Source organism: Solea solea, chromosome 14, assembly GCF_958295425.1.
Source record: "Solea solea chromosome 14, fSolSol10.1, whole genome shotgun sequence".
Lineage (NCBI taxonomy): Eukaryota > Metazoa > Chordata > Actinopteri > Pleuronectiformes > Soleidae > Solea > Solea solea.
This window is the reverse complement of record NC_081147.1, coordinates 20,056,217-20,080,025: the sequence shown is the minus strand read 5'-3', so window position 1 is coordinate 20,080,025 and position 23,809 is coordinate 20,056,217. Positions and strand designations below refer to the sequence as shown.

Genomic DNA, 23,809 nt, shown 5'->3' with positions numbered 1-23,809 from the left:
TGCTGCCGATGTCGTCGAGTGCAGGACTTGTGCTGGTAAAGGAGTAACATTTGGGTGGATTGAACCAAACTTAGAAGTATTTAGACTAAGTGGTATTTTGGTGGAATCCACCTTTGAAAGAGACTGACTCATAAGCCCCTCCCACTCCCTTATTCCCCCCTCCCCCTTCCATACATCTGTTTCTAACACCTGCATTATTAAAGCTGAAGACGTGGATTGAAAGTTTAAAAGCTGAAGTATTTAGATGAAGTATTTTGGTGGCAAAAGCTTTTAAAACTTGGAGAGAGAGAAAAAAACTCACAAGCCCCTCCCCCTTCCAAACACCTGCATTATAAAATCAGCAAATACCCAAAATAGTATAAAACTTTAAATGTGCAAAAATGTATTTTTTTCATACATAAAAGACATACTATACTATGACTTTTTTGACTGATTTTGGACGACATACTATACTATGACTTTTTTGTCACATTTTGGACGACATACTAACCTATGACTTTTTTGACTGATTTTGGACGACATACTATACTATGACTTTTTTGACTGATTTTGGACAACATACTAACCTATGACTTTTTTTTACTCATTTTGGACGACATACTATACTATGACTTTTTTGACTGATTTTGGACAACATACTAACCTATGACTTTTTTTTACTCATTTTGGACGACATACTATACTATGACTTTTTTGACTGATTTTGGACAACATACTATACTATGACTTTTTTGTCACATTTTGGACGACATACTAACCTATGACTTTTTTGACTGATTTTGGACGACATACTAACCTATGACTTTTTTTTACTCATTTTGGACGACATACTATATTATGACTTTTTTGACTGATTTTGGACAACATACTATACTATGACTTTTTTGTCACATTTTGGACGACATACTAACCTATGACTTTTTTGACTCATTTTGGACGACATACTAACCTATGACTTTTTTGACAGATTTTGGACGACATACTAACCTATGACTTTTTTTACTCATTTTGGACGACATACTATACTTTGACCTTTTTGTCACATTTTGGACGACATACTAAACTATGACTTTTTTGACAGATTTTGGACGACATACTAACCTATGACTTTTTTGACTGATTTTGGACGTCATACTATACTATGTCTTTTTTGACTGATTTTGGACGACATACTATACTATGACTTTTTTGTCACATTTTGGACGACACTATAGTATGACTTTTTTGTCACATTTTGGGACGACTTACTAACCTATGACTTTTTTGTCCCATTTTGGACGACATACTAACCTATGACTTTTTTTAATCATTTTGGACGACATACTATACTATGACTTTTTTGACTGATTTTGGACGACATACTAACCTATGACTTTTTTGTCACATTTTGGACGACATACTATAGTATGACTTTTTTGTCACATTTTGGACGACATACTAACATGTCTTTTTTGTCACATTTTGGACAACATACCAACCTATGACTTTTTTGACTGATTTTGGACAACATACTATACTATGACTTTTTTGACTTATATTGGACAACATACTGTACTATGACTTTTTTGACTGATTTTGGACGACATACTATACTATGACTTTTTTGACTGATTTTGGACTGATTATGGTGTTTTGATGTCATTTAGGACAACATACTACAGTATGGGTCCACAAGGTTAGTGTAGCGGTTAGTCCTCTCGCCTTTGAAAAAACAGATCCGGGTTCAAGCCCAGGTTGGAACAAGTGCTCTCTGCATACCTGAGATGTGTTGATGCTGTTTTGGATGACATACTATAGTCTGACTTTTTTGACTGATTTTGGACGACATACTATACTATGACTTTTTTGACTGATTTTGGACAACATACTAACCTATGACTTTTTTTTACTCATTTTGGACGACATACTATACTATGACTTTTTTGACTGATTTTGGACAACATACTTTACTATGACTTTTTTGTCACATTTTGGACGACATACTAACCTATGACTTTTTTGACTGATTTTGGACGACATACTAACCTATGACTTTTTTTTACTCATTTTGGACGACATACTATACTATGACTTTTTTGACTGATTTTGGACAACATACTATACTATGACTTTTTTGTCACATTTTGGACAACATACTAACCTATGACTTTTTTGACTGATTTTGGACGACATACTAACCTATGACTTTTTTGACTGATTTTGGACGACATACTAACCTATGACTTTTTTTACTCATTTTGGACGACATACTATACTTTGACCTTTTTGTCACATTTTGGACGACATACTAAACTATGACTTTTTTGACAGATTTTGGACGACATACTAACCTATGACTTTTTTGACTGATTTTGGACGTCATACTATACTATGTCTTTTTTGACTGATTTTGGACGACATACTATACTATGACTTTTTTGTCACATTTTGGACGACACTATAGTATGACTTTTTTGTCACATTTTGGGACGACTTACTAACCTATGACTTTTTTGTCCCATTTTGGACGACATACTAACCTATGACTTTTTTTAATCATTTTGGACGACATACTATACTATGACTTTTTTGACTGATTTTGGACGACATACTAACCTATGACTTTTTTGTCACATTTTGGACGACATACTATAGTATGACTTTTTTGTCACATTTTGGACGACATACTAACATGTCTTTTTTGTCACATTTTGGACAACATACCAACCTATGACTTTTTTGACTGATTTTGGACAACATACTATACTATGACTTTTTTGACTTATATTGGACAACATACTGTACTATGACTTTTTTGACTGATTTTGGACGACATACTATACTATGACTTTTTTGACTGATTTTGGACTGATTATGGTGTTTTGATGTCATTTAGGACAACATACTACAGTATGGGTCCACAAGGTTAGTGTAGCGGTTAGTCCTCTCGCCTTTGAAAAAACAGATCCGGGTTCAAGCCAAGGTTGGAACAAGTGCTCTCTGCATACCTGAGATGTGTTGATGCTGTTTTGGATGACATACTATAGTCTGACTTTTTTGACTGATTTTGGACGTCATACTATACTATGTCTTTTTTGACTGATTTTGGACGACATACTATACTATGACTTTTTTGTCACATTTTGGACGACATACTATACTATGACTTTTTTGACTGATTTTGGACAACATACTATACTATGACTTTTTTGTCACATTTTGGACGACATACTAACCTATGACTTTTTTGACTGATTTTGGACGACATACTAACCTATGACTTTTTTGACTGATTTTGGACGACATACTAACCTATGACTTTTTTTACTCATTTTGGACGACATACTATACTTTGACCTTTTTGTCACATTTTGGACGACATACTAAACTATGACTTTTTTGACAGATTTTGGACGACGTACTAACCTATGACTTTTTTGACTGATTTTGGACGTCATACTATACTATGTCTTTTTTGACTGATTTTGGACGACATACTATACTATGACTTTTTTGTCACATTTTGGACGACACTATAGTATGACTTTTTTGTCACATTTTGGGACGACTTACTAACCTATGACTTTTTTGTCCCATTTTGGACGACATACTAACCTATGACTTTTTTTAATCATTTTGGACGACATACTATACTATGACTTTTTTGACTGATTTTGGACGACATACTAACCTATGACTTTTTTGTCACATTTTGGACGACATACTATAGTATGACTTTTTTGTCACATTTTGGACGACATACTAACATGTCTTTTTTGTCACATTTTGGACAACATACCAACCTATGACTTTTTTGACTGATTTTGGACAACATACTATACTATGACTTTTTTGACTTATATTGGACAACATACTGTACTATGACTTTTTTGACTGATTTTGGACGACATACTATACTATGACTTTTTTGACTGATTTTGGACTGATTATGGTGTTTTGATGTCATTTAGGACAACATACTACAGTATGGGTCCACAAGGTTAGTGTAGCGGTTAGTCCTCTCGCCTTTGAAAAAACAGATCCGGGTTCAAGCCAAGGTTGGAACAAGTGCTCTCTGCATACCTGAGATGTGTTGATGCTGTTTTGGATGACATACTATAGTCTGACTTTTTTGACTGATTTTGGACGTCATACTATACTATGTCTTTTTTGACTGATTTTGGACGACATACTATACTATGACTTTTTTGTCACATTTTGGACGACATACTATACTATGACTTTTTTGACTGATTTTGGACAACATACTATACTATGACTTTTTTGTCACATTTTGGACGACATACTAACCTATGACTTTTTTGACTGATTTTGGACGACATACTAACCTGTGACTTTTTTGACTGATTTTGGACGACATACTAACCTATGACTTTTTTTACTCATTTTGGACGACATACTATACTATGACTTTTTTGTCACATTTTGGACGACATACTAAACTATGACTTTTTTGACTTATTTTGGACGACATACTATACTATGACTTTTTTGTCACATTTTGGACGACATACTATAGTATGACTTTTTTGTCACATTTTGGACGACTTACTATAGTATGACTTTTTTGTCACATTTTGGACGACTTACTAACCTATGACTTTTTTGTCCCATTTTGGACGACATACTAACCTATGACTTTTTTTAATCATTTTGGACGACATACTATACTATGACTTTTTTGACTGATTTTGGACGACATACTAACCTATGACTTTTTTGTCACATTTTGGACGACATACTATAGTATGACTTTTTTGTCACATTTTGGACGACATACTAACATGTCTTTTTTGTCACATTTTGGACAACATACCAACCTATGACTTTTTTGACTGAGTTTGGACAACATACTATACTATGACTTTTTTGACTTATATTGGACAACATACTGTACTATGACTTTTTTGACTGATTTTGGACGACATACTATACTATGACTTTTTTGACTGATTTTGGACTGATTATGGTGTTTTGATGTCATTTAGGACAACATACTACAGTATGGGTCCACAAGGTTAGTGTAGCGGTTAGTCCTCTCGCCTTTGAAAAAACAGATCCGGGTTCAAGCCCAGGTTGGAACAAGTGCTCTCTGCATACCTGAGATGTGTTGATGCTGTTTTGGATGACATACTATACTATGACTTTTTTGTCACATTTTGGACGACATACTATACTATGACTTTTTTGTCACATTTTGGACGACATACTATACTATGACTTTTTTGTCACATTTTGGACAACATACTAACCTATGACTTTTTTGACTGATTTTGGACGACATACTAACCTATGACTTTTTTTACTCATTTTGGACGACATACTAACCTATGACTTTTTTGACTGATTTTGGACGACATACTAACCTATGACTTTTTTGACTGATTTTGGACAACATACTAACCTATGACTTTTTTTTACTCATTTTGGACGACATACTATACTATGACTTTTTTGACTGATTTTGGACAACATACTATACTATGACTTTTTTGTCACATTTTGGACAACATACTAACCTATGACTTTTTTGACTGATTTCGGACGACATACTATACTATGACTTTTTTGACAGATTTTGGACGACATACTATACTATGACTTTTTTGTCACATTTTGGACGACATACTAACCTATGACTTTTTTGACTGATTTTGGACGACATACTATACTATGACTTTTTTGTCACATTTTGGACGACATACTAACCTATGACTTTTTTGACTGATTTTGGACGACATACTATACTATGACTTTTTTGACTGATTTTGGACGAAATACTATACTATGACTTTTTTGACTGATTTTGGACGACATACTATACTATGACTTTTTTGTCACATTTTGGAAGACATACTAACCTATGACTTTTTTGACTGATTTTGGACGACATACTATACTATGACTTTTTTGTCACATTTTGGACGACATACTAAACTATGACTTTTTTTACTCATTTTGGACGACATACTAACCTATGACTTTTTTTACTCATTTTGGACAACATACTAACCTATGACTTTTTTTTACTCATTTTGGACGACATACTATACTATGACTTTTTTGACTGATTTTGGACGACATACTAACCTATGACTTTTTTGACTGATTTTGGACGACATACTAACCTATGACTTTTTTTACTCATTTTGGACGACATACTAACCTATGACTTTTTTGACTGATTTTGGACGACATACTAACCTATGACTTTTTTGACTGATTTTGGACAACATACTAACCTATGACTTTTTTTTACTCATTTTGGACGACATACTATACTATGACTTTTTTTACTGATTTTGGACAACATACTATACTATGACTTTTTTGTCACATTTTGGACAACATACTAACCTATGACTTTTTTGACTGATTTTGGACAACATACTAACCTATGACTTTTTTAACTGATTTTGGACGACATACTATACTATGACTTTTATCACATTTTGGACGACAAACTAACCTATGACTTTTTTGACTGATTTTGGACGACATACTATACTATGACTTTTTTGACAGATTTTGGACGACATACTATACTATGACTTTTTTGACTGATTTTGGACGACATACTATACTATGACTTTTTTGTCACATTTTGGACGACATACTAACCTATGACTTTTTTGACTGATTTTGGACGACATACTATACTATGACTTTTTTGTCACATTTTGGACGACATACTAACCTATGACTCTTTTGACTGATTTTGGGCGACATATTAACCTATGACTTTTTTTACTCATTTTGGACGACATACTATACTATGACTTTTTTGACTGATTTTGGACAACATACTAACCTATGACTTTTTTTTACTCATTTTGGACGACATACTATACTATGACTTTTTTTACTGATTTTGGACAACATACTTTACTATGACTTTTTTGTCACATTTTGGACAACATACTAACCTATGACTTTTTTGACTGATTTTGGACAACATACTAACCTATGACTTTTTGACTGATTTTGGACGACATACTATACTATGACTTTTTTGTCACATTTTGGACGACATACTATACTATGACTTTTTTGACTGATTTTGGACGACATACTATACTATGACTTTTTTGTCACATTTTGGACGACATACTAACCTATGACTTTTTTGACTGATTTTGGACGACATACTATACTATGACTTTTTTGTCACATTTTGGACGACATACTATACTATGACTTTTTTGTCACATTTTGGACGACATACTAACCTATGACTCTTTTGACTGATTTTGGACGACATATTAACCTATGACTTTTTTTACTCATTTTGGACGACATACTATACTATGACTTTTTTGACTGATTTTGGACAACATACTAACCTATGACTTTTTTTACTCATTTTGGACGACATACTATACTATGACTTTTTTGACTGATTTTGGACAACATACTATACTATGACTTTTTTGTCACATTTTGGACGACATACTAACCTATGACTTTTTTGACTGATTTTGGACGACATACTATACTATGACTTTTTTGACTGATTTTGGACGACATACTATACTATGACTTTTTTGTCACATTTTGGACGACATACTAACCTATGACTTTTTTGACTGATTTTGGACGACATACTAACCTATGACTTTTTTGACTCATTTTGGACGACATACTAACCTATGACTTTTTTTACTCATTTTGGACAACATACTATACTATGACTTTTTTGACTGATTTTGGACGACATACTAACCTATGACTTTTTTGACTGATTTTGGACGACATACTAACCAATGACTTTTTTGACTGATTTTGGACGACATACTAACCTATGACTTTTTTGACTGATTTTGGACGTCATACTATACTATGTCTTTTTTGACTGATTTTGGACGACATACTATACTATGACTTTTTTGTCACATTTTGGACGACATACTATAGTATGACTTTTTTGTCACATTTTGGACGACTTACTAACCTATGACTTTTTTGTCCCATTTTGGACGACATACTAACCTATGACTTTTTTTAATCATTTTGGACGACATACTATACTATGACTTTTTTGACTGATTTTGGACGACATACTAACCTATGACTTTTTTGTCACATTTTGGACGACATACTATAGTATGACTTTTTTGTCACATTTTGGACGACATACTAACATGTCTTTTTTGTCACATTTTGGACAACATACCAACCTATGACTTTTTTGACTGATTTTGGACAACATACTATACTATGACTTTTTTGACTTATATTGGACAACATACTGTACTATGACTTTTTTGACTGATTTTGGACGACATACTATACTATGACTTTTTTGACTGATTTTGGACTGATTATGGTGTTTTGATGTCATTTAGGACAACATACTACAGTATGGGTCCACAAGGTTAGTGTAGCGGTTAGTCCTCTCGCCTTTGAAAAAACAGATCCGGGTTCAAGCCCAGGTTGGAACAAGTGCTCTCTGCATACCTGAGATGTGTTGATGCTGTTTTGGATGACATACTATAGTCTGACTTTTTTGGCTGATTTTGGACGTCATACTATACTATGTCTTTTTTGACTGATTTTGGACGACATACTATACTATGACTTTTTTGTCACATTTTGGACGACATACTATACTATGACTTTTTTGTCACATTTTGGACGACATACTATACTATGACTTTTTTGTCACATTTTGGACGACATACTAACCTATGACTTTTTTGACTGATTTTGGACGACATACTAACCTATGACTTTTTTTACTCATTTTGGACGACATACTAACCTATGACTTTTTTGACTGATTTTGGACGACATACTAACCTATGACTTTTTTGACTGATTTTGGACAACATACTAACCTATGACTTTTTTTTTACTCATTTTGGACGACATACTATACTATGACTTTTTTTACTGATTTTGGACAACATACTATACTATGACTTTTTTGTCACATTTTGGACAACATACTAACCTATGACTTTTTTGACTGATTTTGGACAACATACTAACCTATGACTTTTTTGACTGATTTTGGACGACATACTATACTATGACTTTTTTGTCACATTTTGGACGACATACTAACCTATGACTTTTTTGACTGATTTTGGACGACATACTATACTATGACTTTTTTGACAGATTTTGGACGACATACTATACTATGACTTTTTTGACTGATTTTGGACGACATACTATACTATGACTTTTTTGTCACATTTTGGACGACATACTAACCTATGACTTTTTTGACTGATTTTGGACGACATACTATACTATGACTCTTTTGACTGATTTTGGACGACATATTAACCTATGACTTTTTTTACTCATTTTGGACGACATACTATACTATGACTTTTTTGACTGATTTTGGACAACATACTAACCTATGACTTTTTTTTACTCATTTTGGACGACATACTATACTATGACTTTTTTTACTGATTTTGGACAACATACTTTACTATGACTTTTTTGTCACATTTTGGACAACATACTAACCTATGACTTTTTTGACTGATTTTGGACAACATACTAACCTATGACTTTTTTGACTGATTTTGGATGACATACTATACTATGACTTTTTTGTCACATTTTGGACGACATACTAACCTATGACTTTTTTGACAGATTTTGGACGACATACTATACTATGACTTTTTTGACAGATTTTGGACGACATACTATACTATGACTTTTTTGACTGATTTTGGACGACATACTATACTATGACTTTTTTGTCACATTTTGGACGACATACTAACCTATGACTTTTTTGACTGATTTTGGACGACATACTATACTATGACTTTTTTGTCACATTTTGGACGACATACTAACCTATGACTTTTTTACTCATTTTGGACGACATATTAACCTATGACTTTTTTTACTCATTTTGGACGACATACTATACTATGACTTTTTTGACTGATTTTGGACAACATACTAACCTATGACTTTTTTACTCATTTTGGACGACATACTATACTATGACTTTTTTGACTGATTTTGGACAACATACTATACTATGACTTTTTTGTCACATTTTGGACGACATACTAACCTATGACTTTTTTGACTGATTTTGGACAACATACTATACTATGACTTTTTTGACTGATTTTGGACGACATACTATACTATGACATTTTTGTCACATTTTGGACGACATACTAACCTATGACTTTTTTGACTGATTTTGGACGACATACTAACCTATGACTTTTTTGACTCATTTTGGACGACATACTAACCTATGACTTTTTTTACTCATTTTGGACAACATACTATACTATGACTTTTTTGACTGATTTTGGACGACATACTAACCTATGACTTTTTTGACTGATTTTGGACGACATACTATAGTCTGACTTTTTTGACTGATTTTGGACGTCATACTATACTATGTCTTTTTTGACTGATTTTGGACGACATACTATACTATGACTTTTTTGTCACATTTTGGACGACATACTATAGTATGACTTTTTTTAATCATTTTGGACGACATACTATACTATGACTTTTTTGACTGATTTTGGACGACATACTAACCTATGACTTTTTTGTCACATTTTGGACGACATACTATAGTATGACTTTTTTGTCACATTTTGGACGACATACTAACCTATGACTTTTTTGACTGATTTTGGACGACATACTAACCTATGACTTTTTTTACTCATTTTGGACAACATACCAACCTATGACTTTTTTTACTCATTTTGGACGACATACTAACCTATGACTTTTTTGACTGATTTTGGACGACATACTATACTATGAATTTTTTGACAGATTTTGGACGACATACTATACTATGACTTTTTTGACTGATTTTGGACGACATACTATACTATGACTTTTTTGTCACATTTTGGACGACATACTAACCTATGACTTTTTTGACTGATTTTGGACGACATACTATACTATGACTTTTTTGACTGATTTTGGACTGATTATGGTGTTTTGATGTCATTTAGGACAACATACTACAGTATGGGTCCACAAGGTTAGTGTAGCGGTTAGTCCTCTCGCCTTTGAAAAAACAGATCCGGGTTCAAGCCCAGGTTGGAACAAGTGCTCTCTGCATACCTGAGATGTGTTGATGCTGTTTTGGATGACATACTATAGTCTGACTTTTTTGACTGATTTTGGACGTCATACTATACTATGTCTTTTTTGACTGATTTTGGACGACATACTATACTATGACGTTTTTGTCACATTTTGGATGACATACTATAGTATGACTTTTTTGTCCCATTTTGGACGACATACTATACTATGACTTTTTTTAATCATTTTGGACGACATACTAATCTATGACTTTTTTGTCACATTTTGGACGACTTACTAACCTATGTCTTTTTTGTCATTTTTCGGACGACATACTATAGTATGAGTGTTTTTGACATTTTGGACGACATACTAATCTATGACTTTTTTGTCACATTTTGGACGACATACTAAAGTATGACCTTTTTGTCTTATTTTGGACGACATACTATAGTATGACTTTTTTGTCACATTTTGGACGACATACTAAAGTATGACTTCAGTCAGTCAGTCATCATCTACCGCTTTATCCTCTGCCAGAGGGTCACGGGGGCTGCTGTGCCAATCTCAGCTACATCGGGCGATAGGCGGGGTACACCCTGGACAGTTCGCCAGTCCATCACAGGGCCACACACAAATAGAGAGAAACAACCATTCACTCTCACACTCACTCCTATGGTCAATTTGGAGTGTCCAATTTACCTATCCCCACATTGCATGTTTTTGGACTGTGGGAGGAAGCCGGAGTACCCGGAGAGAACCCACGCACACACGGGGAGAACATGCAAACTCCATGCGGTAGGCCCTTGTTCCAACCGGGGCTTGAACCCGGGTCTTCCCGCTGTAAGGTGAGAGTGCTAACCACTAAACCACCGTGTGGCCCCTAAAGTATGACTTATTTGTCTTATTTTGGACGACATACTATAGTATGACTTTTTTTGTCACATTTTGGACGACATACTATAGTATGACTTTTTTGTCACATTTTGGACGACATACTAAAGTATGACTTATTTGTCTTATTTTGGACGACATACGAACCCATGACTTTTTTTTCACTTTTTGGACAACATACTAAAGCATGATTTTTTTCACATTTTGGACGACATACTAAAGTATGACTTTTTTGTCACATTTTGGACGACATACTAACCTATGACTTTTTTGTCACATTTTGAACGACATACTAAAGTATGACTTATTTGTCACATTTTGGACGACATACTATAGTATGACTTTTTTGTCTTATTTTGGACGACAAACTATAGTATGACTTTTTTGTCACATTTTGGACGACATACTAACCTATGACTTTTTTGTCACATTTTGGACGACATACTAACCTATGTCTTTTTTGTCAAAATTTGGACAACATACTAAAGTATGACTTTTTTGTCACATTTTGGACGACATACTATAGTATGACTTTTTTGTCACATTTTGGACGACATACTAAAGTATGACTTTTTTGTCACATTTTGGACGACATACTAACCTATGACTTTTTTGTCACATTTTGGACGACATACTAACCCATGACTTTTTGGTCACATTTTGGACGACATACTAACCTATGTCTTTTTTGTCCAAATTTGGACAACATACTAAAGTATGACTTTTTTGTCACATTTTGGACGACATACTATAGTATGACTTTTTTGTCACATTTTGGACGACATACTAACCTATGACTTTTTTGTCACATTTTGGACGACATACTATAGTATGACTTTTTGTCATATTTTGGACGACATACTTACCCATGACTTTTTTTTCACTTTTTGGACAACATACTAACCTATGACTTTTTTGTCCAAATTTGGACGACATACTAAAGTATGACCTTTTTGTCACATTTTGGACGACATACTAACCTATGACTTTTTTGTCCAAATTTGGACGACATACTAAAGTATGACCTTTTTGTCACATTTTGGACGACATACTAACCTATGACTTTTTTGTCCAAATTTGGACGACATACTAAAGTATGACTTATTTGTCACATTTTGGACGACATACTATAGTATGACTTTTTTGTCACATTTTGGACGACATACTAACCTATGTCTTTTTTGTCAAAATTTGGACGACATACTAAAGTATGACTTATTTGTCACATTTTGGACGACATACTATAGTATGACTTTTTTGTCACATTTTGGACGACATACTAACCCATGACTTTTTTGTCACATTTTGGACGACATACTAACCTTTGACTTTTTTGTCACATTTTGGACGACATACTAACCTATGTCTTTTTTGTCACATTTTGGACGACATACTAACCTATGTCTTTTTTGTCACATTTTGGACGACATACTATAGTATGACTTTTTTGTCACATTTTGGACGACATACTAGAGTATGACTTTTTTGTCACATTTTGGACGACATACTAACCTATGACTTTTTTGACTGATTTTGGATGACATACTATAGTATGACTTTTTGTCACATTTTGGAAGACTTACTATAGTATGACTTTTTTGTCACATTTTGGACGACATACTAAAGTATGACTTTTTTGTCACATTTTGGACGACATACTATAGTATGACTTTTTGTCACATTTTGGACGACATACTTACCCATGACTTTTTTTTCACTTTTTGGACAACATACTAACCTATGACTTTTTTGTCCAAATTTGGACGACATACTAAAGTATGACCTTTTTGTCACATTTTGGACGACATACTAAAGTATGACTTTTTTGTCTTATTTTGGACGACATACTATAGTATGACTTTTTTGTCACATTTTGGACGACATAATTAACCTATGACTTTTTTGTCACTTTTTGGACGACATACTAAAGCATGATTTTTTGTCACATTTTGGAAGACTTACTAAAGTATGACATTTTTGTCTTATTTTGGACGACATACTAAAGTATGACTTTTTTGTCTTATTTTGGACGACATACTATAGTATGACTTTTTTGTCACATTTTGGACGACATACTAACCTATGACTTTTTTGTCACATTTTGGAAGACTTACTAAAGTATGACTAATTTGTCTTATTTTGGACGACATACTATAGTATGACTTTTTTGTCTTATTTTGGAAGACATACTATAGTATGACTTTTTTGTCACATTTTGGACGACATACTATAGTATGACTTTTTTGTCTGATTTTGGACGACATACTATAGTATGACTTTTTTGTCACATTTTGGACGACATACTAACCTATGACTTTTTTGTCACATTTTGGACGACATACTAAAGTATGACTTATTTGTCACATTTTGGACGACATACTATAGTATGACTTTTTTGTCACATTTTGGACGACATACTAACCTATGTCTTTTTTGTCAAATTTGGACAACATGCTAAAGTATGACTTTTTTGTCACATTTTGGACGACATACTAAAGTATGACTTATTTGTCACATTTTGGACGACATACTAGAGTATGACTTTTTTGTCACATTTTGGACGACATACTAACCTATGACTTTTTTGACTGATTTTGGATGACATACTATAGTATGACTTTTTGTCACATTTTGGAAGACTTACTAAAGTATGACTTTTTTGTCACATTTTGGACGACATACAATAGTATGACTTTTTGTCACATTTTGGACGACATACTTACCCATGACTTTTTTTTCACTTTTTGGACAACATACTAACCTATGACTTTTTTGTCCAAATTTGGACGACATACTAAAGTATGACCTTTTTGTCACATTTTGGACGACATACTAAAGTATGACTTTTTTGTCTTATTTTGGACGACATACTATAGTATGACTTTTTTGTCACATTTTGGACGACATACTAACCTATGACTTTTTTGTCACTTTTTGGACGACATACTAAAGCATGATTTTTTGTCACATTTTGGAAGACTTACTAAAGTATGACTAATTTGTCTTATTTTGGACGACATACTATAGTATGACTTTTTTGTCTGATTTTGGAAGACATACTATAGTATGACTTTTTTGTCACATTTTGGACAACAAACTATAGTGTGACTTTTTTGTCACATTTTGGACGACATACTAACCTTTGACTTTTTTGTCACATTTTGGACGACATACTAACCCATGACTTTTTTGTCACATTTTGGACGACATACTAACCTATGACTTTTTTGTCAAAATTTGGATGACATACAAAAGTATGAGTTTTTTGTCTTATTTTGGACGACATACTATATTATAACTTTTTTGTCACAATTTGGACGACATACTATAGTATGACTTATTTGTCACATTTTGGACGACATACTAACCCATGACTTTTTGGTCACATTTTGGACAACAAACTACAGTATGACTTTTTTGTCACATTTTGGACGACAAACTATATTATAACTTTTTTGTCACAATTTGGACGACATACTATAGTATGACTTATTTGTCACATTTTGGACGACATACTAACCCATGACTTTTTGGTCACATTTTGGACAACAAACTACAGTATGACTTTTTTGTCACATTTTGGACGACATATTATTCTATGACATTTTTTTAACATTTTGGAACGACATACTAAACTATGCCTTTTTTGTCAAAATTTGAATGACATACTAAACTATGCCTTTTTTGTCAAAATTTGGATGACATACTAAACTATGACTTTTTTGTCAAAATTTGAACGACATACTAAACTATGACATTTTAATCTGAGACTTCAGTGGCGTGGTGGTGTAGTGGTCAGTAGGTCTTAACTATGTTACTCTTGCAAGAATGTGCTGGGTTCAATCCCAGGTCTGGGATATTTTAGTGTGACATATATACACTGCTTGGCCCAAAAAAAAGTCGCCACCTAAAAAAATCGCTTCGATTACGGCACTCATTCACTGTGACATTGTTTCCATAAGCTACTGCAATTCATTTGCATTAATTTTTCATCAAGATCTTGTATTGATGATGGGAGAAAAAGGCCACTGAGCAAAGCCTTCTCCAGCACATCCCATAGATTCTCAATGGGGTTAAGTCTGGACTCTGGTGGCCAATCCATGTGTGAAAATGATGTCTTATGCTCCCAGAACCACTCTTTCACAATTTGAGCCTGATGAATCCTGGCATTGTCATCTTGGAATATGCCCATGTCATCAGGAAAGAAAAAAATGCATTGATGGAATAATCTGGTCATTCATAGTCAACTGAACTCATTATTTGGGCACATAATGTTGCTGAACCTAGACCTGACCAACTGCAGCAACCCCTTACCTAGTTGCTTAGTTAAATCCAGGTGGCGACTTTTTTTTGGGCCAGGCAGTGTATGTCCCCATGCCTTAATAAAAATCAAGTGGAATAGACGCATAGAATAACAAGAGATGCTTGTGCTGCAATGCATTCTAGTGAGAACTCTAGGTTCCCTCTAGAATGCATTGCAGCAGCAACTAAAAACCTGAGTGTGATCCTGTGGGTCCACTTTGATTCCTCCCTTACAAAACTCCCAACGTTACAAATAACACATACTACCTTTATGTCTCTTCAGCAGCTTGTTGATGAGCTCCACCACTTCCCGGAACTCTTTCAGTTCCAGCTTGCACTGGCCGAGGTTGAGGGTCAGTGAGAGACGCACTTTCTCCAGCGAGTCCCAGTCGTCGCCCCGCTCGTCCACCTGTCGAGTACACAGAAGAGGACAAGAGGACTGGAATGATGAGGGTTGGTGATGGATGGCGGAGGAAACGCTGAAAAGATGAAAGTGTGACAACAGAAAGAGAGCTGAAACTGTAAAGGGCTGAAGAGGATTGGATGTTGACAGAGGGGAGGTAAGGAATGTAAGAACAGAAGGGGACGACGGCGGTGTTTGACGAGGCGACAGGGTTTATTGTGTGTGAAGGTGTGTGTGGGGGTAAGAGAACGAGGTGTGGCAGCGGAGAGCGAGTCGAAGAGAAAGAGGCACAGGTGAGTGCTGTCACAGTTACATCTCTGTGGATAGCTATTATTTTTAGTGCTCTCTCTCTCTTCTCTCTGACAGCAAACATACGGCGCCGGAGAAGCTCTAAGAAAACAAAAAAAAAAGATAATTATAGTGTACAAGCTTTTTAGACTACTTTTTGGCACATTCATGTATTCATCAGGCTGACGGTGGTTGCAATCATGGCGGAGCATCAGTCTTGGCATCCGTCATCACGACAGGATTTTATTCAACATGTCGTTTTGCAGAAACTTTTTTTTTACTTGCATGACCTTGTTACCTTGTTTTGAAGGAAGTCCACATATTCTATGGCCTCGGTGAACTTCCCGCAAGCCTCTTGAAAGTGTTTCTCCTTGATGAGGAAGTTTCCTTCCTTCTGCAGGAACATGATCAGCCGCAGCATCTGCTGCCAGTCCTTCCCCTCTGTTTTGGATAAGCTTGCTTTGTCTTTGCTCCCTGCTTCCTCGCCCCGTGTCAGCTTGACCATGCTCTCTTCATCTCCACCCTCTTTACCTCTTTCTTCCTCACACTCATTTGTATTCTCTGTGGTCACACTTTCACTACGTCCTTGCGTTCCTATATCTCCCCTCTCTGCTTCTTCACCCAGCCCCTCTTCCTCCTCCGTTTCATTTCTGCCCTCCTTTTTCTCCAGCATGTTCCAATACGTCTCCTTCTCCTCCCAGTACTTCTCCTTCATGCGCTCTGACAGGGCCTTCAGCTCTCTGCCGACAAGAGAAGCCAGGGTGACGTCGAGTCGGGCCACCATGTTGAAGTCTCTCCGAGCCTCCTTTTCATTCCACACTGCAGCATGTGCCTTGGCTCTCTTGTAGTAGCCCTTTACACAGTCTGAGGCACAGAAATGTGAATAAAAAAAAAGCAAGCACATGTAAGAAAAAAGGCAGTCATTGATGTCATTTCACCTCAAAATATTCCACCATGTTCTGTCTGAGAACTAGACATTTACACAAGCTGCATCATTCCTTACATTGTGCAGCCAAAATGATGATTTTATGATTAATACGTCTTAGATGAGAAGCTTGAAAACGCTTTCATGTTAGTTCACCCCTGTAGAAAGAATCAGTTCACTGCCAAGAACATGTTGAAATGTGGACACACACACACACACACACACACATTGATGCTTCTGTTTTAGCAGATAAGGCTCTCACGCGCTTGGGTCAGACACTCAACTGATGGTGTCACTTTTCTGTTCCTCCTCCTCCTCGTTTCATTCCCCCGTTATGCTTAATCTCCATTCAAGTAACATTCAAATAGATTGCTTTGTCACCTCCAGCGAAAGCAGATGCACTGCAGCGAGCTGCAGCGGTGGGTGCTTCTCTGAAGAACAGCTGACAATAAGGGATGAAACAGCATCGGTGTGGCCGATACGGGCAACGTGATATCGATGATAAGGGTAACAAGAGCGGGGAAAGGGGAAAGAAGAGAAATGGAGGCGAAGTGTGAAAATGAACTTAGAGGTGGGGGAACTAGAAGTGTGGGGGGTTGGATCATTCATGTAGGACTTATGAAGAGAGCTGGAGCTTTGTAAGCTTGAATTGGCCCAGTGGAGCTCAAAAAAGTCCTGTCTGCCATTTCCTAAAAAAAAAAACATTTCACTCTCATGCTCACTCACAGTCAAATGTATACCCTTCCACCTTCACCCATACACTATCTCTCTCTCACACACATACACACACATTTAAAGTGAGGACCTTTATCACAACTAAATGCCTAACCCTTAACCTAAACCCAATTATAACCCTAACCCTAAAAAAAGCTCTTTAAAGATGTGAGGACCAGCCTAAAATGTCCTCACTTTCCCAAAATGTCCTTACTTCGTATGGTTTATACCATTTTTTTGGTCCTCACAAAGCAACACACACATTCATACACTCCCTCTTCCTTCAACACACACACACACACACACACACCAATAAATATAAAAGTGGGAATTCACAGGGTGAGGGACAGGGAGCAAAATAAAGTCTGCCACAGTGGATGCTGTCACTCTATGAGGGGCATAATTCATAAGGCTCTGAAGTGGAGACTGTGCCAGGCGTACAAGCTCCTCTAGGATTAGATGAGTAGCCACGGGTTTGACAGGACAATTCCCAGAGCTGCACCAACTGCAAAACCTGCAGTCATGAGAACTCCAGCCCCCTCCAAACACACACACACACACACTCTCACAGCTCATACACACACACACACACACACACACACACTCACAGCTCATATACACAGACACCAGCCCTGGACACATGACTGGCCCCCCTGATCTTTAACTGTGATTATAGCCCTGTGTCTATAGAGGCTGCTCTTTACACTCCAGTGAGCAGCTGTGCTCGCTCCTTCATCCATATGTATACATATATATACATATATGTATATATATGTATGCCAAAAGGTTGAATTATGCTTTGTGTCCATCACGGGGCGTTTTCAGAAAAACGCTGCCACTGCAAATGAAAACATTACAGATACTCTGCATTGACACCATCTCAAAGATTTGTCTTCAACATATAATGCTAGAGATCTTACACTTTTAGAGCTCTGTAAAAGTGGAAATATCTACTAGTGGTTTCAACCAACCTGCAAACATTATAAATAGCAAAGACACTTGTGTTACGTTACATACGTTTCACTTGGTTTGGCTACAACAAAAATGCCAAAGGCAAGAAGATGCTTAGCGCTTAGTCTCATTTACCTGTAAAGTGATAAATAAACGTGTGTGTGTGTGTGTGTGTGTCAGTGTGGAAACCGTCAAGAATACACTTTACCTTTGTGTTTCTCCAGCAGTTCCGTGGTGTGCTCTATGACCTCATAATACTCCTCCAGCTCCAACATACACTGGCAGTAATTCAACTCCAGAGGGATGATCATTCGACCCAAGTTAATGTAGTCTATATCGCCCGGCATCTCCTACACAACACACACACACACACATTCACACACACGCACGCACAGACGCACAAAGGAGAACAAGAACTCGATAATGCTGTTGTGTTGCTTGGCATTTTCCTACACACATTTTAATAATGTATGTGGATGCAGGAGTTTGAATATCTTCATGAGGAAAACAGAGCTTTACTGTTTGCACTTAGACCGGCTTTCAGTCAGCATGAAACATCAATCTTGTGAATATGTCTGAAGCTGCCAAAACTCACTCTTGTGCACAAAACACCCAGCATGCTCTCTCTCATCATCTCATACACAACTTGTTCTCCCCCCCCCCAGTCCTTACACCCTCCTCTCATCATAGACACAAATCTCTCTCTCTCTCTGTCTCTTTTTCCCACTCTATTGCCTTGTAATGAGGGACACAGTGAAGCAGAGCAAAACAGGAAAACAGGAATCTCCCAGTGGAAAAGAGTTGGAGCGTGCACGTCCCCATAAATCTCAAATCCTGGAAAAGAAAAAGTCAGACTTCACATGATGTGCCCTGCACCACCCTCTGCTCACTCTGGACTGGACTGTTTTTAGCAGCAGGACGGCCTCTTTGTACTTGCTGGCAGCCTCGCTGAATTGCCTCTGCTTGACCAGTGCATTGCCCCGCATGTGGAGAACTGGCACCGTCTGCAGCTTCTCATCTTTTTCCATCATCCATGACTCTCTGGGGTAGGACATGGGGTCTCCAACCTGGAAAAAGCCAGGGTAGGAGGAGAGCTTAACAAAAATAAACATGTCAGAAAGGGGGGGGGGGGGGGGGGGGTGACTCTGCAGAGTTGAGTGGAAGTATGTCGACTCAAGAAATATCCTGGTCCACTGCTATAGTTTAGAGATTTGACAGAACATTGGACGACACAATATATAGATTATTACAAATTATAGACCCTGAATATGGGCTCTAGTTGAAAATAACTGCAACATTTTGTCACATTTAGCTTCAAACAATGTTTGAAAAAGTGATATATAGTGTCAATATACATCTAAATCTTAAATCTAAATGCTAAATGATAAATCTAAATATAAATTTACTTTTATTTAAACTTTTAAAATAAAATTTAAACTTTTGGGTGAAACTAAATATTTAGCAAATATGCAAATTCACTCTGCCGGTAACCAGAAGTACCAAAATAAAAGCTCGAGGAGGTCTGGCTGTGTTTATAGAATCAAATAACAAATTAAAACCACCTTAGCGGGGGAATTAAACACTTGACCATACATTATCATGATAATAACTACCTAAACTACCAAAAACATGTTCACTTTGACTGAGCTGTCATGTTTGCTTTCATAAAGGTCAAATGAGGCACATTTATCTGGAAACGCTCGTGTACTCTTACTAAGAATCTAGATATCCGGAGTTGTACTGATGTATTCTACCGTGACTGTAGTAGAAAAGAGCAGTGAAAACTATCTGAGATGATGTTAATTCACTTCCACCAGTGCTGCGCTGCCTCCTGGTGAGTTTCAAACTTGTTGTAGATAATATATAATTTCAAAGCCGAATGTTTTTGGTGAGAGAGGGACTTGAGTTTTGTCATTTCTGTCAGAAGAGTTTACAAGAGTGTGTGCAGAAGTGTCTCAGATGTGGAGGAGAGTTGGATGCATCGGGAGATTCTTTTTTAACTGTCAGCCAATGTTTACAGATGCTGAAACTGAAAGAAAGTCTGTTTATTATAAAATAGCAGGACAGCTGATTGGTTTGCAGAGTCCACTTCTTGTCTTATCAATGTCATATTTTTAACCACTGGTGATTACCTGCAGCAGCTCCATGATGAATATGAGCGGTTGCGGCGTTCTCATTATCTCATCCAGCTCTGGGAAGCCAGTGGAGTGATAGTGGAACAGGTTTCCCATGCCACACATGTGCCTCTGGCCCTCCAGGGGGTCTTTCCCTTGAGCAATCAGTCTCATTCCCTTGGACACAATGGGATACAAGCCCGTGTGCTGCGGAATGAAAACATCAGCATAAACAATGTGTCTGCAACACGACAGACATAGAAGTACTTGATCATGCCAGCCCTCTGATGCCGCCAGCCAGTTCAATCAGTCCTACAAGAGGAACACAAGAAGTAGGGCTCCAAACATTTCCCTTGCAAATGACATTTTTCTCTCCAGAGGGGAAAAAAACAACAACAACAACAGATTTTGCACAAAAAGTGTTTGAAATACTGAGCATTTACGAGGCTGCATAAGGTTGATTCAAGTACATTAATGATGTGTTTTATCATTGGGACCTTTTTAATATCCAAATGTGTGTGTGTGTGTGTGTGTGTGGTGATGGGGGGGTTGAACTCACAGTGGCATCGCACCAGAACTCGGCCACCTCGCCAGTCCTCATGGAGGTCAGCAGAGTCTCCCAGACTTCCATCTTAAACATCTTCCCCACAAAGATCTCCGCCGGCCGGCCGGCCAGACGGCTGTTGTCGATGACGGTGCGCTCAAAGTCGTCCAGCAGCGTCTGGAAGTGGAACACCAGCTTGGACGGAAGGAGCAAGCAGAGGGAGAGAAAACGAGGCTTAATGATTTGTGATGGTGTAAAATAAATAAATAACCAACCGTCGGATGTTTGGCCAATTTCGACCGCTCACCACGAAACAGGTAGTGCCCTATGACTTCGCCCTGAAACTTCACACGTGACACCAGAGACCGACCCTGAACACGAACTTGACCCAACAGGAAGTCGACCATTTTTAATTTAGCCGCCATTTCGCCACAAAACAGGAAGTGCTATGTAACTTGGCCGTACATTAACCGATTTTTGTTCATATGTGACATCACAGACCCGCCCTGAACATGTCTGCAAGCCATGACCTGCACACAGGAAGTAGGTCATCCAAAACAAACTGCATATGTGAACATATATGCAAGCCATGACCTCCCAGCAAGGACACGAATGATCCTGCATTCATTATACGGATATATACATGTGTAAACAGATCAAATGTGCAGTTGTTGATATTATTTGCTTTCATAGATTTATTATTCATTTCCCCTTGCCCTTTTATCTTGTTATTACTTTAACCTTTATTCATTATTACAGCAGTTTGGGGCTTTTGATGTGAATTTCTGTCCTATATTCTGCAGACACTTTGAACACAACACAGTTCCATCCGTATCACATCCACAAGACTTACAATAACTTACCATCACCCCGGGTGTACAAATATCCTGGCTCCACGCCACCTTTCTATTTATAGCTTTGACAGATTGTGTATAATGGCCTAATAACTGTGTGAGCAACCGGGGATCATCTTACCAGGAGTCAAACGCGCACACTCACACACACACACACACACACACTGACACAGGTAAATGGAAATTCATGCTGGCATTGTCGTGGAGAATGTTTGTCACAGTGTCCAGGCTCGGTGCCATATGGCTGGATGGGACTAGAAGGGAAAAAATAGTCAGCAACCCGCAGATCAGTGGACTAACAGAAACACAAGACACTGTGCCAAAAGACATGTTGCAATTTGGCTGACCAAATGTTTGCTCTGTGTGACAGAGCCAGATACAGAACACATTTCCTCACATCGTGAATAATTCAACAGGAGCTAATTGAAGTGGGCAATACAACACATACAGCTAAGAATAGACACCTTATCTGTGGAGCATAATTACGTCACTTTAGCACTTGTGTGTGAGGAGCAGTTCACTTCAACAGCAGCATTATTAAGGTCATTAGTTGTACTATGACATTGACTACCTTTGTCCCAGGTGGACAGTGTGGCAGTGGTCCTGTGCCTCCAGCCAGAATCTTCTTCCTGACGCCTGGGTGGGTGAGAAGGTAAGTCTCCTCCATTGTCACTCTCTCTGCCTTGGGCAGTACTTATGCGGGGATTTCTTTCCTCTCTAGGACTGTGTTCTTCTGGCTTTCTAATTATCCTGTGGAGAGTG

At 37.0% G+C, this 23,809-nt stretch overlaps 1 protein-coding gene across 1 annotated transcript in view; it reads right to left on the bottom strand.

The window, feature by feature from the left end:
- Window positions 1-23,809, bottom strand: part of LOC131472555 (aryl-hydrocarbon-interacting protein-like 1) — a 25,202-nt gene extending 1,393 nt beyond the window's left edge. The window contains exons 1-7 of the mRNA XM_058649868.1: window positions 23,619-23,809; window positions 22,209-22,388; window positions 21,668-21,856; window positions 20,426-20,602; window positions 19,744-19,885; window positions 17,244-17,809; window positions 16,522-16,663 (exon numbers count right to left, since the gene is read on the bottom strand). Of these exons, the coding sequence (XP_058505851.1) occupies window positions 16,522-16,663; window positions 17,244-17,809; window positions 19,744-19,885; window positions 20,426-20,602; window positions 21,668-21,856; window positions 22,209-22,388; window positions 23,619-23,714 (1,492 nt within the window). The 5' untranslated portion in view covers window positions 23,715-23,809. The remainder of the gene's footprint in view (window positions 1-16,521; window positions 16,664-17,243; window positions 17,810-19,743; window positions 19,886-20,425; window positions 20,603-21,667; window positions 21,857-22,208; window positions 22,389-23,618) is intronic.